The sequence below is a fragment of the Dromaius novaehollandiae genome, chromosome 6 (assembly GCF_036370855.1).
Source record: "Dromaius novaehollandiae isolate bDroNov1 chromosome 6, bDroNov1.hap1, whole genome shotgun sequence".
Classification (NCBI taxonomy): domain Eukaryota; kingdom Metazoa; phylum Chordata; class Aves; order Casuariiformes; family Dromaiidae; genus Dromaius; species Dromaius novaehollandiae.
Window position 1 is genome coordinate 24,966,389 of NC_088103.1, and position 15,206 is coordinate 24,981,594.

Below are 15,206 nucleotides of genomic sequence, written 5' to 3' on the forward strand. Positions count from 1 at the left end.
ATAGCTACAGACCAGACATGGGTGTTTGAGAACAGAGTGTTCTCCCTGTCCAAAAAAACAAAACAAAACAAAAAACCCAACACACTCAAAAGATTGTGCATGAGCCTCAGGGTCTGAGAGCACACATATTCAACAAGCCCTCATTTGAGCACCTCTTCTCTACACTACAGGGAACAGCATCTTTACAGGATGACAGAAGTTCACGTCGAAGTCTTCCACTGCATGAACTGCTTTTTTTTCCCAGCACTGCAAGAGTGGTATTTTCCCCAAACACCACCAACAGACGTATTTTGCTGGGCATGCTACCAGCCCAAGCATATCCTCACCAAGAATCCACTTGCATGCAAGAGGCACAAGACCATGTGTAACTAGGCACAGCAGTATTTGAAGACAGCTAAGAGCAAAGGGATAGAGGAACATCAAGAGCACAATAGCACCCACCTACTACTGCTTCTTTGACTCTAGCAGCTCTAATTCAGGACTTCCAGAGTACAGCTCTCTTTTTCACCCTCCTTTATCCTTAGGAGGCTTTGCAGCATGCTCTACTGAAAAGAAGTGGCATCCCTCCTCCCCAAAAAAGCACCATTACAAAAGTAAGGAGAATGGAGCACTACAGTTATTAACACATACCTTAAGCAAAAGAGAAAAAAAACTTCAGTGAAGGGGCAATGACTAATTTAAAGCCACACCATTACAGAGCAACTGAATGAAATCTCTTCCTAGTCAGGGCCTGAGTGCACTAATAGGCCTTAACTGCCCTCACCAGCCTCACCTGGGACTTCCACCCCCACCATGCTCATAGGCCAAGCAGCTCCATTTAAGCTCAGGCTTGAGGTTTCTGTGCTTGCCTGACCAGTGTTGTGGCTGTGCCTGTGCCCTTTTCAAGTCCTGCCTCTAGTCCTACTTCCTGGGCTTTCCTTGAACTTGCATTACAGGTAGCCTTATCCTCAGTCTCTCTAGCACCACCTTATGGATGGTGCCTTTGAGCACATGCTGTAGCTTTTTGCTCTGGATCTGTCTCTGCCCCCCGCCTTGCTCCTGAAGGGATTCCTTGGATAAGCCTTGGACCTGGTTCACTGCTCACCTTGCTCGGGACTGCTGGTGGGTGCTGTTGCCAGCACCCTGCTCTGCCTGTTGTGTTCGGATTCTGTGGGACTATGCCCCTGCGCTGAGGGCTCTGCCTGCGCTGGGACCTCCCTCAGCTCCTGCCTTCTCCTCCTTTGTGCAGTGACTCTGCTCTTTCTCCTCTGTGACATTCCCCTTGAAGTGATCATATTTAAACTGGATTATAACCAGGAGCAGACTGACATGTGGGAGAGGGGAGAAACAAGGGAATGGGTTTGAGTTAATTGAAAGAAATATTTCCTCTTCTAGTGTCACATGCACACTCCCATGTTTCTATCAGGCATGTCCTGGGTTCCTGTGTTGTCATCTTCTCTGCTGTGGACCACAGATTGGATCTGGCTTCCAGAAGGTTTCAGCCAGCGCAGCATATTCCCTGCTATCCTCCTCCTCAGCATGTTGTCTGGCAGGTCATTCCTTGCCCTCCTCTTTCCCCAAGGGGTCGCAGCCCTGCAGACTGTATGAAAGAAAAGGGGCACTGTTCTGGCCAAGGCCAGGCCGTCCCCGTCCCCTGCCCTGCCCTGCCCTGCATCGGTCCCGAGCCGCAGCTCCCGCCGCCTGCCCTCCCCCGGGCCGGGCCAAGCCCAGCGCTCCCGCCGGCGAGGCGCAGCGGCGGGGTGGTCTCCGCCGAAGGATGCCCGCGCCTTCCGCCACCCGCCAAGATGGTGCCGGAGCTTCACCGCCCTTCCGAGGGCGGGCGGGGAACGGGAAGGCGGTGCGCGCGCCTGCGTGGATGTGCGTGCGTGCGTGCGTGCGTGAGTGCGCGCGCGTGCGCGCTGGCGGCACGTGGCGGCGGTGCAGCATGGCGGGGTGGCGCGCGGTGCCCAGCGACCTGTTCCCCTTCGTGCTCGCCTTCCTGCGCGAGAACCGCTTCGAGGGGGCGGCGCGCGCCTTCGCCAGGGAGGCGGGAGTGGTGAGCGGCGCCGCGCGCCGGCCGGGGCGGCCGTTGGGGCTGTTGGGGCGGGGCGGCGGGCCGGGCCCCCGGGCCGGCGGGCGGGCGGCGCGGCCTGGCCTAGCCTAGCCGGCGGCGTGGGGCCGCCGTGAGGGGCGGTGGGGGCCGCGGGGACCCCGCCGCGCCGCCCACCCGGGCTCCATACTCTGGGCTGTCTGTCATCCTCAGGTGTGTTAGCGGCTGACGAACTTTCCGTTTGCATTCTTACAGAAGGACCAGGATCCCAACGCTGCCTCTCTCCTAGATGTCTTTAGTTACTGGCTGAAGTAAGTTTGCTGCCTCCTGAAAGACTCGCCGAGGGGTGCTTTGCTTATCTGTTCTGGGGACATGCCGCTTGCAAAGCTGAGCTTTCTTCAGTGCTGATCTGTAGTCCTGCTGCTAGCTTTTTTGGGGCAAAAGCTCCCAAGCCTGTGGATTAAGTGCTTCTGTGGAAGGTCGTGCAGTGATGCGGTTGTGGGGCAGAAGGGCTTGGTGGTGATGATGGTGCAGGGAAGTCATAATGTCAAAGAATACTGGCTAAGATTAGTGTATAGGGTTTAATATTTTAACAGTAACTTTGATCGCATGATTTATTCTTTTAGACCTGTCCCTAACCTTAGGTTTGGTGCTGTGACACAAAGAATAAAACAGAATCCTGGGGAAGTGATTGTTCCCAAGGATAACATTTTACTTTCTCAAGGCTGGGAGGACATAAGGGTAGCAGAATCTTTCTTTGAAACTAAGTCTTTCTCTGTGTAGGTCTCCTGCTGCCAAAAAAAGAAAGATTGTTCCCAATGGACCTCATGCAAAGAGGAAATCTTCCTCAAGTAGCGATGACAGTTCCAGTGAGGAAGATGAGACGCCCCCAGCCAAGAAACCAGGTAAGGTTTGCAAAAGTTCTTAGGGCAGACATACATTATATTTGAAAATTCGTTCATGACCTGGATATAGAGCTCAGTTTCTATGGCTCATCTGAAGTCTTTAAGTTGCTCTCAAGGATTGGGTTTATATTAAGTGATCTTGGTTCTGGTAGATCTTCTGCCCATGATTCCCATCTACATCTGTAGCATGTGTTCGTCCTGCTCGTGGGTGATTTCTCGATTCAGTTATAATTGAAGGAGATCAGGTTTTGAATCTGCTAGAAGCCTTTAGTGATTTGGTTTTTCTCTGTTAGCTGAGACTGGTGGAGGCATTAGGCTGTAATGAGTTCTGAAGGTGCTACTGAAGTAGCAAATTCATTATGTTACCTACATGGAGATTCTTCTGTCCAAACACTCATTGCTGTGGTGTCTAGGCAGAGCTACTCTTACCTGCTTCAGTGTTTTCAAAGTCTGTGTTAAGTATTGAATGAAATTGTTTGAATGCATATGAATTGGGCTGATACTTGGAGAAGGAGGTACTCCATGATTTTTCTTTCCTGTTATTTTCCTGGGACTCACAGTTCCCATGGAATCCTTAAAGAATGGTTCCTTGTCCTGCTGTTGTAGGAAAACTGATTCAGGATATATTCAAGGCTTATGTGCTTGCACATTTATTAAAATACACATAACTTGACAAAACTCTTACTTGACTTGGCTTTATCAGGCTTCTTTGTGTATTGATAGGCATCGTGACCTGTTTGAGGCAGGGCAGTTGTGGAAGAGATGCTCAGGCTTCAGAGAAATGCCAAGCATTGTTATTCACCTGCAGACTTACTCTACTGCTTGTGTGAGGTTCCTACCCTCCTTTCTCTCAAGCCTCTGTCCTTTTGCTGTCTAGAGATCAGTCCCTCTACTGCAGGTTGGCAGGTGGTGAGCTACGTTTCCGCTTTCTGTCTGGAATTGCTCTTATGCCCTGCCTGAACCACTGTGTACACAACTTCCTGTGCATCTAGCAGCAGTTTCGTGGGAAAGGAGTAGTAGGCAGGAAGAGGGAGACGGCCAGAAATAAAACTGGTCTTTAATTCAGCCTAACCTAAGGCTGAATTTGAACTTAGACCTGATTTTGCTTTGATAAGGAAGGTCAGAAATATACTTTGAAGTGAAATGATTTATTAATAATGTGGAGCAAAAGAAACAATCAGTAACCAGAAAGGAGTAGACTTGGCTAAAACGAGTTAAGCCATGAGTTTGGAAGCTCAACTTCACAGCACTGCACTGGTTCTCTTTGGAAGTCTGCACTTGTTAGGCAGTTTTTTTAAGCTGAAAACTGTGCAGACACAGTTAATGTTCTCTTAGTTTGTGGGGACACACTCTACTTAGGGTGAAAGTTTTGGTCATAAAGTTTACACTATGTGACCAAGACTGAATGATGCTGGAATTTTTTTATTCACTTTGAAGTCTTCTACCATGCTCTGCTTGAGAAACTAAGGCCTGAAGGCCAGTGTCTTGAACTTCAGCTGTGATTTAATAACCTTTATTTAACTTTTTGCCCTGAGACACAGGAGTCCAGGATATATGTGTATGAAAGCTGTGAATTCACTTATCATCCATGTGTTGTCCCTTATTTGCAGCTAAGATAACAGCTGTGCCCAAGGTGAAAGCAACTCCTCCTGCCAAGAAGGCAGAGAGCAGCAGTGAGGATTCCAGTGATGATTCAGACTCAGAGGAGGAAAAGAAGCCAGCAAAGGTCAGCTTTTCTTTCCAGCCTCTTTAACACATGTTTGACAGTGATGGATAAAAGTAAATTTGACCAGCAGAATTCTCTCTGAAATTAGGCCCACTTTTCTTGAACCAATTTAGTAAGACAGTTCTATAACGCACAGTCTGCCATTTGCAGTGGTCCCAGTGAAAGGTTTATGTCATGTCCAGCACCCACTTTCTGTTTCACATCCAAAAGCTCCTTGCTTTTGTCCGAAGACTGCCACTGCTTGCTTTCCCTTCAGAGAAGGAGATTTATTTGAAATTGCTAAAATAAATTTGAGAAGTCTTGTGAAATGGGAGAGTATACTTGAGGAGATGAACCAGAGTTATTCAACCAGTGTTTTGAGCCTTCAAACTAATTTTGTCCCCAGAGGAAAGAGAACACAGTAGCAGTCCTAGAGCTACCCCATTTTGAGGAGGTAGAACTGGCGACTGAAGTGCTAGGAAAGTCCCCCATCCTCCCACCTTCTGGGAGGTTTCCCTGAGTAAAATCATTGTCCTGGGATTTTTAGGCCTTAACCTTTAGGCAGAGTGAAATTTCCAGTAAAAACAGCAACGTATGTGAAAGCTGTTTGTACTCCCTGTATGCGCGTCACGCTTTTTAGCCTCTTTTCTGTTCTTGGCTACAAGGGTTGATCAGTTTTCCCTCTTTTTGTTTAGAAAGGAACAAAACCAGCAGTGAAGCCAGCTGGAACCAAAATCCAGCCTCAGAAGAAAGCAGAGAGCTCCAGCTCTGACTCGAGCAGCTCAGAGGAGGAAGCACCAAAGAAACAGCCACCAAAACCAGTAACACCTAAATCAGGTGGTACTTTATTGTGTATCGTGTGTCAGAGCACATAAATAAAAAAGCCGGGGGAAGAGTGATGGGGGCCGTACCGATGTGCCAAGGCATGAATATTAGTGTAGCAGTTTGAAAATTTACTGTCATAGCCATTCATACTCCAGTCCAGCCTGTTCCTGACATGGATTATATGTAGAACTGATTGCAGGTGAAACATCTGGTCCCAAGTGCTACATTTTTTGCTGGAATAGCTGCATTCAGCAACCCTAACTGCAGAAGGTTTTGCCAGTGTCTTCTGCTCAGTGAGCAGCACTGGGCTGCAGCAAGTTAAAAACCATAAAAACAGCCTTTGGTCCTGGAGCTTCTGATTGGCTGGAAGAGACAGTTTTCTGAAAACCTTCTCTAACCTTGCAGTTGGGTAAATCAGCAGCTTCACAATACTGCCTTAATCTCCCCTGTTAGCTTCTCATGGTTCTTTCCTCTCTCTGACACTTTATGCTGAATGGAATTACCTATTGCTTCCCATAGCATATTTTCTGATATCTCTTTTACCTTGTCTTAAAAGGAAGTAAAGCTGCCCAGGTAACTACCAAGCTGGTCAATGGAAAAGCAGCAAGCAGTAGCAGCAGTAGTGAAGATTCTGATGAGGAAAAGGCTGCCCCGAAGAAGGTACATAAGACAAAGACTTCATGAAGACTGTAGAAATTTAGTCAGAGTGGGTGTATCTCTGCTTTGCAGGGACTGTGATATGTATAGAGACTGCCTGGCAGCTGAGTGCAGCCATTATGGCTCTCCTACTGACTTTTTGCTTTGTGTGGTGGGATTATGTCTTCTCTCCATGCACTGGCTTTCTTTCCTAATGCCTATATACCCCTTCCGCTGCTCCTTCTACCTGAAAAATCTTCTTTATCTTAACCATGTTGTAGTCTCCCTTATGGGTTCACTTTTGTGTGACTCCTCTTAGCTACCTGTAACTTTGGATTTTCCATTATGGAGTGTTAAAAATGTTTTCTGCAATACAGAAAATTCCCAGATATGTTTAATCAAGTGACAATTGCAACCATTTCACAGTCAATTCAATCAGTCAGCGTTCTGTGCCATTTTTTCCTAGTCAGAGGAACTCCTGAGAAGGAATTCAGGAAGCAGAAGATAATAGAAGGGCCAGAAAAATCAAGATCCTTGTGTGTTTCCTGGAATTTGCTAATTTTCAGTAATCTTTATTTGTTTGTTTTCAAAATCTGTTCTCTGACAAGTAGGCATAGAGTTAAAAAGGAATAGACAAATCTTGGGTGGACAGTTGGATATGGAATTTCACTTTTTTATGTGTATTTCCTTCCTTCTTGCAAAAAGGCTGTTCCCAAGAAATCGCCTGTACCTAAACCTGCAGCCACTCAAGCATGTCCGGGCAAAACCAAACCTGCCAAGGAAAGTTCCAGTAGTGAGGACTCTTCTGACAGCTCCGAGGATGAAAAGCCAGCTACAAAACAGAAGCCAAAGTCTGGCAAGTACTAAATACCATTGTTGCTGTGTGGGAGGATACTTTCTGCTAACCCTGCTATCCTGGGAGAAGTGTGTGCGGGCTGCAGACAAGTCTTGCTCCACACAACGTTCCAAACGGTGCCTTATGCCAAATATAGCAGCTTATTCCATGTACCCTGATGGGACTAATTCAGATAGCTGTTAAGGACATTCCTCTTGCAAGTTTCCTTTTTGTCAGGATTTGGAAAGTAACTTGTCTCTGGTTTGATTATTCTGCAGTTACAGGACTTTATGCATCTTTTATTTTCGGTATCCAGGGCTGCTCAGTCTCAGTTCAGCTTATGGGCTAGATGGACCTCTGTTCAATGTAGTACTGGACTTCTAGCATTCCAATAAAGAGTTGGTCTGAGTGGGGAATCAGGCACTGAAACTCAGTCTGGAACTCTGGAACAGAGGATTCAAGAAAGGAGTAAATGAAAAGGAGCAGCAATAGAAGTATCTATTTCTTCTGAAACAGTATGGCAATGCAAGCTCCATTTTCCAAAGTGCAGAGAGAACTTCCTCAGAGATGGTTGGGTCAGCTGAGCCCAGAAGAGGGGAGTTAAATTTATGACAGAAACAGGAGGTAGCAGTGGAGTGGGCTGAAGTCACCTTTCAAATTATAAGCTAACGTCTTTATAGGTACAGAAGGGGAATAAATTGAACCAAATAGCAGAAGTGCTTTATTCTAGTTGAGACAAAGTTCTCAGATGTGCTGCTTGTGCTACCGTATTATGATTGAACCTGTCTCTCTCTCTCTCTCTCTTTATAGGTCCATACAGTGCTGTACCACCTCCTCAGGCTACACAGCCAAAGAAAGCCCTTGCCAAGGCCCCTGCAAAAAAGGCTGAGAGCAGTGACTCCTCAGACAGCAGTGATGAGGCAGAGCAGGTGCCCACAAAGGCAGGAGCAGGTTTGTTGTGAGGAGGCTGCAAAGGAAGCACTATGTGGTAGTCAGTATTTGGCCATCTCCTGGTTTCCTTTAAAAGAAGTATGACTTTGGCCTATGTTGATACTTGCTTCTCTGGAAGTTTCTGAGAAATATGAAACTGTCCCAAACAGAACACTGTGTTCTGGATCTAAATTGTGTGCAGTGCAGAATGGATAAGTTCATACACGTTGGTTTGAAAAGTCATTGGGATTTATTTTAGCAGGGATGAAATAGGCCCATTACTGCAGTTGGCCAGGTCCTTGCTTGGCTTCTGATGGGCTCGCAGAATAACTGGTGCGCTGAATAGGGAGCTTTTTCATGTCTGGAAAAATTTGGATTGTGGGACAAAAGGTTGGTGTGAATGTGGCCTGCTAATTTTAGACTTGCTTTTGTAGGCAAAGCAGTGGCAGCTAAAACAATTCCTGGTGTCAAAAACAAAGTTGTGACTGCCAAGAAGGCCGAATCCAGTTCGGACAGTGACTCAGGTACTTCAAGAAATAAGGACTTGATTTCTGTTAATGTTTTTGTTGGCCAGGTCACTTTATAGTGGCATATTTGCTGAGACCCTTAGCGTATGAGCTTGAAAGCTTCAGTCTCCGTAGCAAACAAATTGTGAACTAGCAAAACAGCAGCTTGCTGTGCAGAATGGGGCCTCGCCCCAGGACACAGATGAGACCATTGGCAAGCACAGAAAATTCTGCTTGTTGCAGGCTGGAAAGGGTATGGCATCACGCGTTAGAAGTTTCTCCGTGAAGGTTAGCAGTTACACTTTTTGAGGATCTGTGTCTTAAGTTTTTCAGTTTCTTTTATCCCATTATGCACTGTGGCAAAGTTTCCTAAATGAAAAATACTTTCACCATACTGAGGTCAAAATAGACTCAAAGGATGCTTCCTTCTAATATGCCCCTAGAAATAGGGGGCAGCATGCCTTGTGTCTTCTGTTGATCAGGTTTATGGCTTCTTGCAGCCCTGAATTTCCTGCACAGGCTCCTTATGTGCTACATTTCTGTCCCCACATGTTTGAGGGGCTCGTGATTTATACGTCTCAATATGTCTGATGCCACAGCAGGGGCTGTGGGTGACAGCAGCCTGTCTGTCTGCAAACAGCTGGCACTAGAAGGTAGGACCCTTCAATAAGTGGCAGGAGTTCTGTGTGTTCTCCGGTTTTATTACCTACTTTCTCAGAAACAGGCAAAGTTTTGATTACACCTCTTAAGAAGATGTTCAGAAATGTTGGAATAGATCACAGTTAGCATTCCAGATTACTGTGACATGCAACACAAAGGGCATATTTGTAAATAGAAGTCTCCAGTCCCATCCTCAGACTGCTGCTAAACGTATCTGACGTAAGAAAGAGAAAGCTAAAATGAGAAATTATCCTGTTGTCTCCTCACTTTTCCCCCCACATCAGTTTTGTCTCCTAGTTTCATGTCGGTTCTTTATCTTGATTTCTATCATGGTTTTTTTTCTCTTTTTTTTCCTGAATTTATTGATGGTGATACCTGTACTCTTTTTTTCTTCCTCCAATCACTTATTTTCTACCTCTTCTATCATTCTCCAAATATTTGCCCACTTTTTTGTGCATGCAGTAATGAAGAACTTATTTCTGCTTGTTTTGTCTTCTCCCATCAAAGATGAAATGTGGAAAGATGAAAACTGTCCCCTGACCATTCCGGGAGGTTCATCAGACTCTAATTGTTGCCAGTTCTCTAGCGGTTCAGCCTTCGACCAAAACCCATTTCGATTTTCTTTTCCCATGTTTTGCACATGTTACATTATCTCCCTTGATTGTGTTGCCTTAAGTAGAAGTTATTGGATAACTTTGGTAACTTGCACCAGAGGCTTATTAACTTAAGGAGCATCCTTCTTTTGCTTAGATTCTAGTTCTGAGGAAGACAAGAAGGTAGGGGGTAAGCTCCCTGCTAAACAACCTCTGATAAAGAATCCTTCTAAACCAGCAAAGGTAGCTGCCAAGCCCGCACAAGCAAAGAAAGACTCCAGCTCCTCCTCGGACAGCTCAGGTACTGCAATAGGAGAAAATGAGAATTACTGCTTGCGCTTGTCTAGCACATTTCTAGCCAGCATGTTGCGGCGGTGCAGTTGAACAGAGTATAACCATTGCAGAGCTGTTGCAAGCAGCTAATGGTGCGTCAGCACTGATCTGAATGTTAGCTTCACATTGCAGGAACTGGGCTTAGTCTTGACTCGGCTTTGCCATTTCCTTCTAGATTCTGACAGCTCTGAAAATAAGGCCCCCGTGAAGCCTGCAGCAAAAGCAGCACCCCCTGCAACCAAGAAGTCACAAGCTACCACAAAGAAAGCACGAAGTAGCTCCGATTCAGATAGTAGTAGCTCCAGCAGCTCTGAGGATGAAAAGAAGAAGAAAGCCCCTCCAGCTAAATTAACTGGCAAAGCGGGTAAGCCGGTGTCCAAACCTTGCACCCCAGCTCCCAAGGAAAGGTCATCAGACTCTGATAGCTCAAGCAGCGAGGAAGAAAAGAAGCCAGCAGCGAAACCCGTCAGCAAATCGACGGGGGCCACAAAAGCAATTGTGGGGAAGAAGGTGGCTGCTGCTAACAGTAGCAGCAGCTCATCTGATAGCTCCAGTGAAGCAGACGAGAAGCCCAAAAAGGCAGGGAAAGGGGCACAGAACAGTGCTCAGACCACTGCTTCTGCAGAGAAAGCAAAAGCTTTATCCACATCAGCAGCAAATAATCTGAAGTCCAAACGAGCTGGTGGAAGCAGCAGCAGCAGTGAAAGCAGCTCTGAAGAAGAGACAGGAAAAGCAAATGGAGGTACTACCTACAGGTTGGGAAGTGGGTCTCTCAGACAGTGTGTAACTGAGCTAAAACATGGATGGGAGACTGGAACAATAGTGTAATCTGTATGTGCTACTAGATCATACCATCTAGTGCAGTACAGCTCCAGGATAACTGTTAGTGGAATAGTGTCTGTCTGTTTTCTTTGTAAGGTTATGCAGGATCTGATACTCACCTCTGTATTTCAACACTGGGTTTGCATTAATGGGACAGCAATGCCATTACCTTTCCCAACATGGCAGTTACTCCCATTGAAATTTTACTGCTGTGTATCTAACAGGCATGATCCAGAAGAAACGAAAGAGGGAAGATATCCAGGAGCCAGAGACACCAGACAGTAAAAAGGCAAAGATCAAAGCCAAAACACCACACACGTTTCCCAAGGTGAAACAGGTGAGTGAGGATAGACCATGCTGACTGGTAGGAGGGGCATCTTTGCCTCCTGAACTAGTACTTCATGTTTTTTTTCTTTGGGGTTGAGCCCACAGGAATTGCTTGTATTTTTGCCCCCTCTTCAGTCACTTGAAGAACTCTGTCCATAGAACACTAGAAAATGCACATGTGTGTGTAATGTTGTTCTGGCAAAGACTGATTGGATATATTTGCACAGGAGCATCCCTGTGCTGCCTGATGTGCAGAAGGGAAAGGATTATGAATCTGGGAAATGATTGAGGATTGGGGTTACCTGCACAGGGGTCCATATTTGCAGGGCTGAGAGAGGTGGTTGTCACTTAAAGAAGACCATGTGCAAGTGTTCACTTACTGTATCTAGTTTTCTTTCTCTTAATAGCCAGCCTCTCCATTCCGACGAGTAAGAGAAGAAGAGATTGAGCTGGATGCCCGCGTTGCTGATAACTCATTTGATGCAAAGGTAGGGCTAGGTAGTGGCAAAGTAATAAGACATTCTTGGCCCCTGCAAATACAGGCCTTGGTGTGCTGGTGGGTGGTCCATTGGTGGGAACTTCTTCCACCAGGAGGTGCTGTTAGGAAACGCATGAGCACTGGTAGGAGATACTGTGCATGGATGTGGAGTGCCGTAAGCTCCAGCCTTCCTCTTGTGGGATTTGCTAAGCAGGGTCAAGTGAAAAGCATTGTCTTTACTCTCTTGAGTGCTGACCTGAATCTCTTTTCTCTTCTCCCCCTTTGTCCCTCACAGAAAGGAGCTGCTGGTGACTGGGGTGAGAAGGCCAACAACATCCTGAAATTCACCAAAGGCAAATCTTTTCGCCATGAGAAGACAAAGAAAAAACGGGGCAGCTACCGTGGGGGCACTATATCAACCCAAGTCAATTCCATCAAGTTTGAAAGTGACTGACAGTGTCTCTTTGGGAATTCATAAACCGTCCGCTCACCAGAGTCACTTGGATGGGCGTGTGAATATTATGGACATCAATCCTGTCTGGAGTATTATCTCCCCCAGCCCCATGTGGGGCAGGCAGCTCCAACACGGGGATGTGGGAGAATGGTTGGACATTTCCCCAGTTATTTCTGGCTAATTCTGGTTTAGACCCCTAATAGGGAACCATCCTAGAGCTGGTGTTACTGGACACTACTAGGGTGACCTTCAAGACTTAAATTATGTACAGTCTTATTTTAAAAGGCTGGCAGTGATTTTTCATTTCAGGTTCCTGCCTATCCAGTAAAGGAAAGAGAACTTCTTTTCTGTAGCATAACCGCCCATTTCTTTTTCATCTAGTTTAACTTCAGGTACCTGTGAAATTGCAAGTACAATAACTTGCCTTTGGCTGGTTACTGTAAGAGCAACAACTCCCTCGAACCCTTTGGCTGTAATCCCCACACCCATTTCACATTTGTAGTTCACAATTGCAGTATGATGGAGTTCCTCTTTTTTGTTTCGTTTTTTTATGGTTTCATCTTGCAGTTAATTCGCACCTTCCTCCTCCTCCTGTTCCTGTTGAGGCTACTAAGTAGAGAAGTTAGAGAAGCAGAGTGTTAACACACCAGCGTAGTTCAGGAATCATATTGCTTGCAAGTTGGTGGCTGTTGTCAGAAAGGCCAAGTACTATAGTGCTGTGGCACTTTCGATAAGGTTTTTATTGTGAATGTAGCCCAGGCAGGGAGATGTACAGGAACTCCTGACTCTGTGGAGGTTCTAACATTCGAAGAAGGGTCTTTGGCCCAGTGGAAATGCTTAAAGAGGCAGAGGAAATGGTCTTTTTTTTCCACTCAGCTCTGCTTTTTGTTGAGTCTTTGTTTCAGAGGTTTTGACTGCAGTGTGGTGCTGCTCCTTGTTCTCTCTGAGCATATAACATGCCAGCATATGCTTTTCTCCAGCAATGTGCAGTGCAGCTTATGAAGAGCTGAGATGAATGTAACATTGATGCCTTAAATTTCTTTCCCTGACTGGATCATGTGCTCTTTTTGAGCTGTTTTCTATCTGTCAGGTCCCTGGGAAGAAGTAAAATATCAGTTTCCTGTAGCACTGTAGTAAGTAAAGCCTGGAGCTGTAAGATTTGAAGCATTAGCTTCAAGCACAAGTTCTGTATGGGAAGTGGGGTCTCAAAACAAGTTCAGCAACTTGCACCCTAAACTGAGTTTTCAAGGGCAATGGAGATAATCTAATGGTTTACTGCTGTTGAAGGGAGATCTAGCTCTCCCTCCAGTTGCTTGGCTTTGCCTGCTTACCATTTCTGGTGCAACTCACAAATCTGGTAGAACATGGCTCCCCCACCACTTTTTTTTCCTGTTAGGTGAGTTACTAAGTTAAAGTTATTTTATGGAGCAGTCTGTTGACCCCACAGCCAGTATGAATTCAACAATGGTAGAGCATGTTAAGGAAAAGGGCAGTAATGGGCTGTTAGGTCTGCTTGCCTCATCTCATGAAACTACCAGCCACGAAGAGAGGTTATGCAGGGTCTGATTTCCATGTCTCCATTCACTCCCAGCAGGGTGACACAGAAAAGAGCCCTGTTGTTATAGGGAGCCACATATGTGTGCAGTGTCAGATAATTGAGGGTTGGATGAGACTGATGAGCCACCCCCATGCACATTAGCTGCAGCTTGTTTTGATGAGCATTTTTCAGCACTTCCCCTCAGGCTTGCCCAATCAGTCCGATTGTTGGATGCTATGCAGCCATGCAGAGGGGCCCAGGGGACCGTGGTCATCATGAAGAGCTTAAGGTTAGAAGCCAAAGCAGGGTGGGAAGAAAGTATTTTCAGCTTCCAGTGGGGATTTGAACAATCTTTATTGTGATTTGCCATTTGCCCTCTTTTGTCCTCCTTATTGGAAACTTTAATTTTGGAACCGTGAAGGTTAAACTTTTAAAAACTTTTAGGGGTATTTTATGTGTGAGCACACAAGTGTCTCAGAAAATAAAGATAGCTGCCTTTGTAATCTGTGTGAATTTGACGGTTACAAGGTGTGGGATAAGAGGGTGAGAGAAGGGAGGGTATCAGTGTCGAGCAATGTATTGCTGTGTCTCAAGGTGAATCGGTAAGTCTATCTGTATCTGTCTACAGCTGATTCTTCTGTCCCCGTACCTGTATGCTCACATGGATGTAATGGGCCATCAAAAGTGAAGCTGGAAGCCAAACAACTCTCTGCAAGAGATTTGGAGAATACGGGTGTAGAAAAATGTTTACTTTTACCAGGACAAACTGAGTTTTACTGAGTCTCTTCATGCCAGAATAAGTAGTTCTTCAATATTACTGCCAAATTAGCTTTACAATATCTGGCAAGATAACTTATGGAGCACCAGCATATGCAGTAAAAAATAATAGACATAACTGAAAATTCTGTGTGTACCTGGTTAAAGAAGTGTGTCCTCTGATTCCTGCCTGCTCTGTGACCATATCTGCAGGATAAGGAAACCTGCTAATAGCTTGGGCCTGATGGAGGTCTTGCATACCGTAATGCCCATTTTTCTCAGTGTACTATGCCTCTCAGGAGAGGTTCAGGTAAACAGAATTGTCAGGGTAATTGGGACATCAGTCACTCCATGACTAAGGCTATCTGCCTCTGGAGCCAGTCCCCCACCTCTAACATGGTGTAGGAACTGTGGTCTAACACTGTCTGAGGTCTCAGCAGCACGTGCAAAGAGTGTCATTAGTCTCACTGGAGATCAATACCTGATGGAGCAAGTGCAATAGGTGTTTGTGAGACTGTTGTCAAAGCTACATACTCCACAGTGCGCTTTCCACACCTAGAGTAAACCTACTCCCTTCACACGCATTTTGCAGCTGCTGGGCAGGCTTACCTACTCTGTGCTCTGCTGCTGTCAGACATCTCTTGGAGCATTTAGACCTAGTTTCCATGTGCATCATTAGTGTAATTTCAACTTCAGTAGAGCTGTGATCAATTCTGGAACTGGACTAGCAGGCTGTCCCTCTCTGGGGGATGCACCCATATGGGTGCCCCGGTACAGTGTCCTAATTCCCCGTGTGCCATCACTTCCATTTTGCTGTCCTGAGAAACGCGTATGTGGCCTGAGAGCAGGGCAGTCCCATCTCCTTGTCACGGAGC

General features: G+C 46.1%; 1 protein-coding gene across 1 annotated transcript; it reads left to right on the plus strand.

The window, feature by feature from the left end:
* The first annotated feature begins 1,856 nt into the window (after positions 1-1,856).
* On the plus strand, positions 1,857-14,078 carry NOLC1 (nucleolar and coiled-body phosphoprotein 1). Its single transcript, XM_026094950.2, has 14 exons — positions 1,857-2,035; positions 2,285-2,340; positions 2,813-2,934; positions 4,545-4,660; positions 5,335-5,476; positions 6,021-6,124; positions 6,806-6,956; positions 7,746-7,886; positions 8,300-8,389; positions 9,782-9,925; positions 10,133-10,699; positions 11,004-11,116; positions 11,514-11,594; positions 11,880-14,078. Exons 1-14 carry the CDS (start codon positions 1,925-1,927, stop codon positions 12,036-12,038), a joined length of 2,097 nt encoding a protein of 698 aa, XP_025950735.2. The 5' UTR covers positions 1,857-1,924; the 3' UTR covers positions 12,039-14,078.
* Positions 14,079-15,206: the final 1,128 nt, after the last annotated feature.

Excerpts from the sequence above, each read along its gene's own strand:
- NOLC1 (XM_026094950.2), top strand. The coding sequence starts at position 1,925 with ATGGCGGGGTGGCGCGCGGTGCCCAGCGACCTGTTCCCCTTCGTGCTC. Across the intron at positions 2,036-2,284 it reads TCGCCAGGGAGGCGGGAGTG|AAGGACCAGGATCCCAACGC; the intron begins GTGAGCGGCGCC and ends GCATTCTTACAG. Across the intron at positions 4,661-5,334 it reads AGGAAAAGAAGCCAGCAAAG|AAAGGAACAAAACCAGCAGT; the intron begins GTCAGCTTTTCT and ends CTTTTTGTTTAG.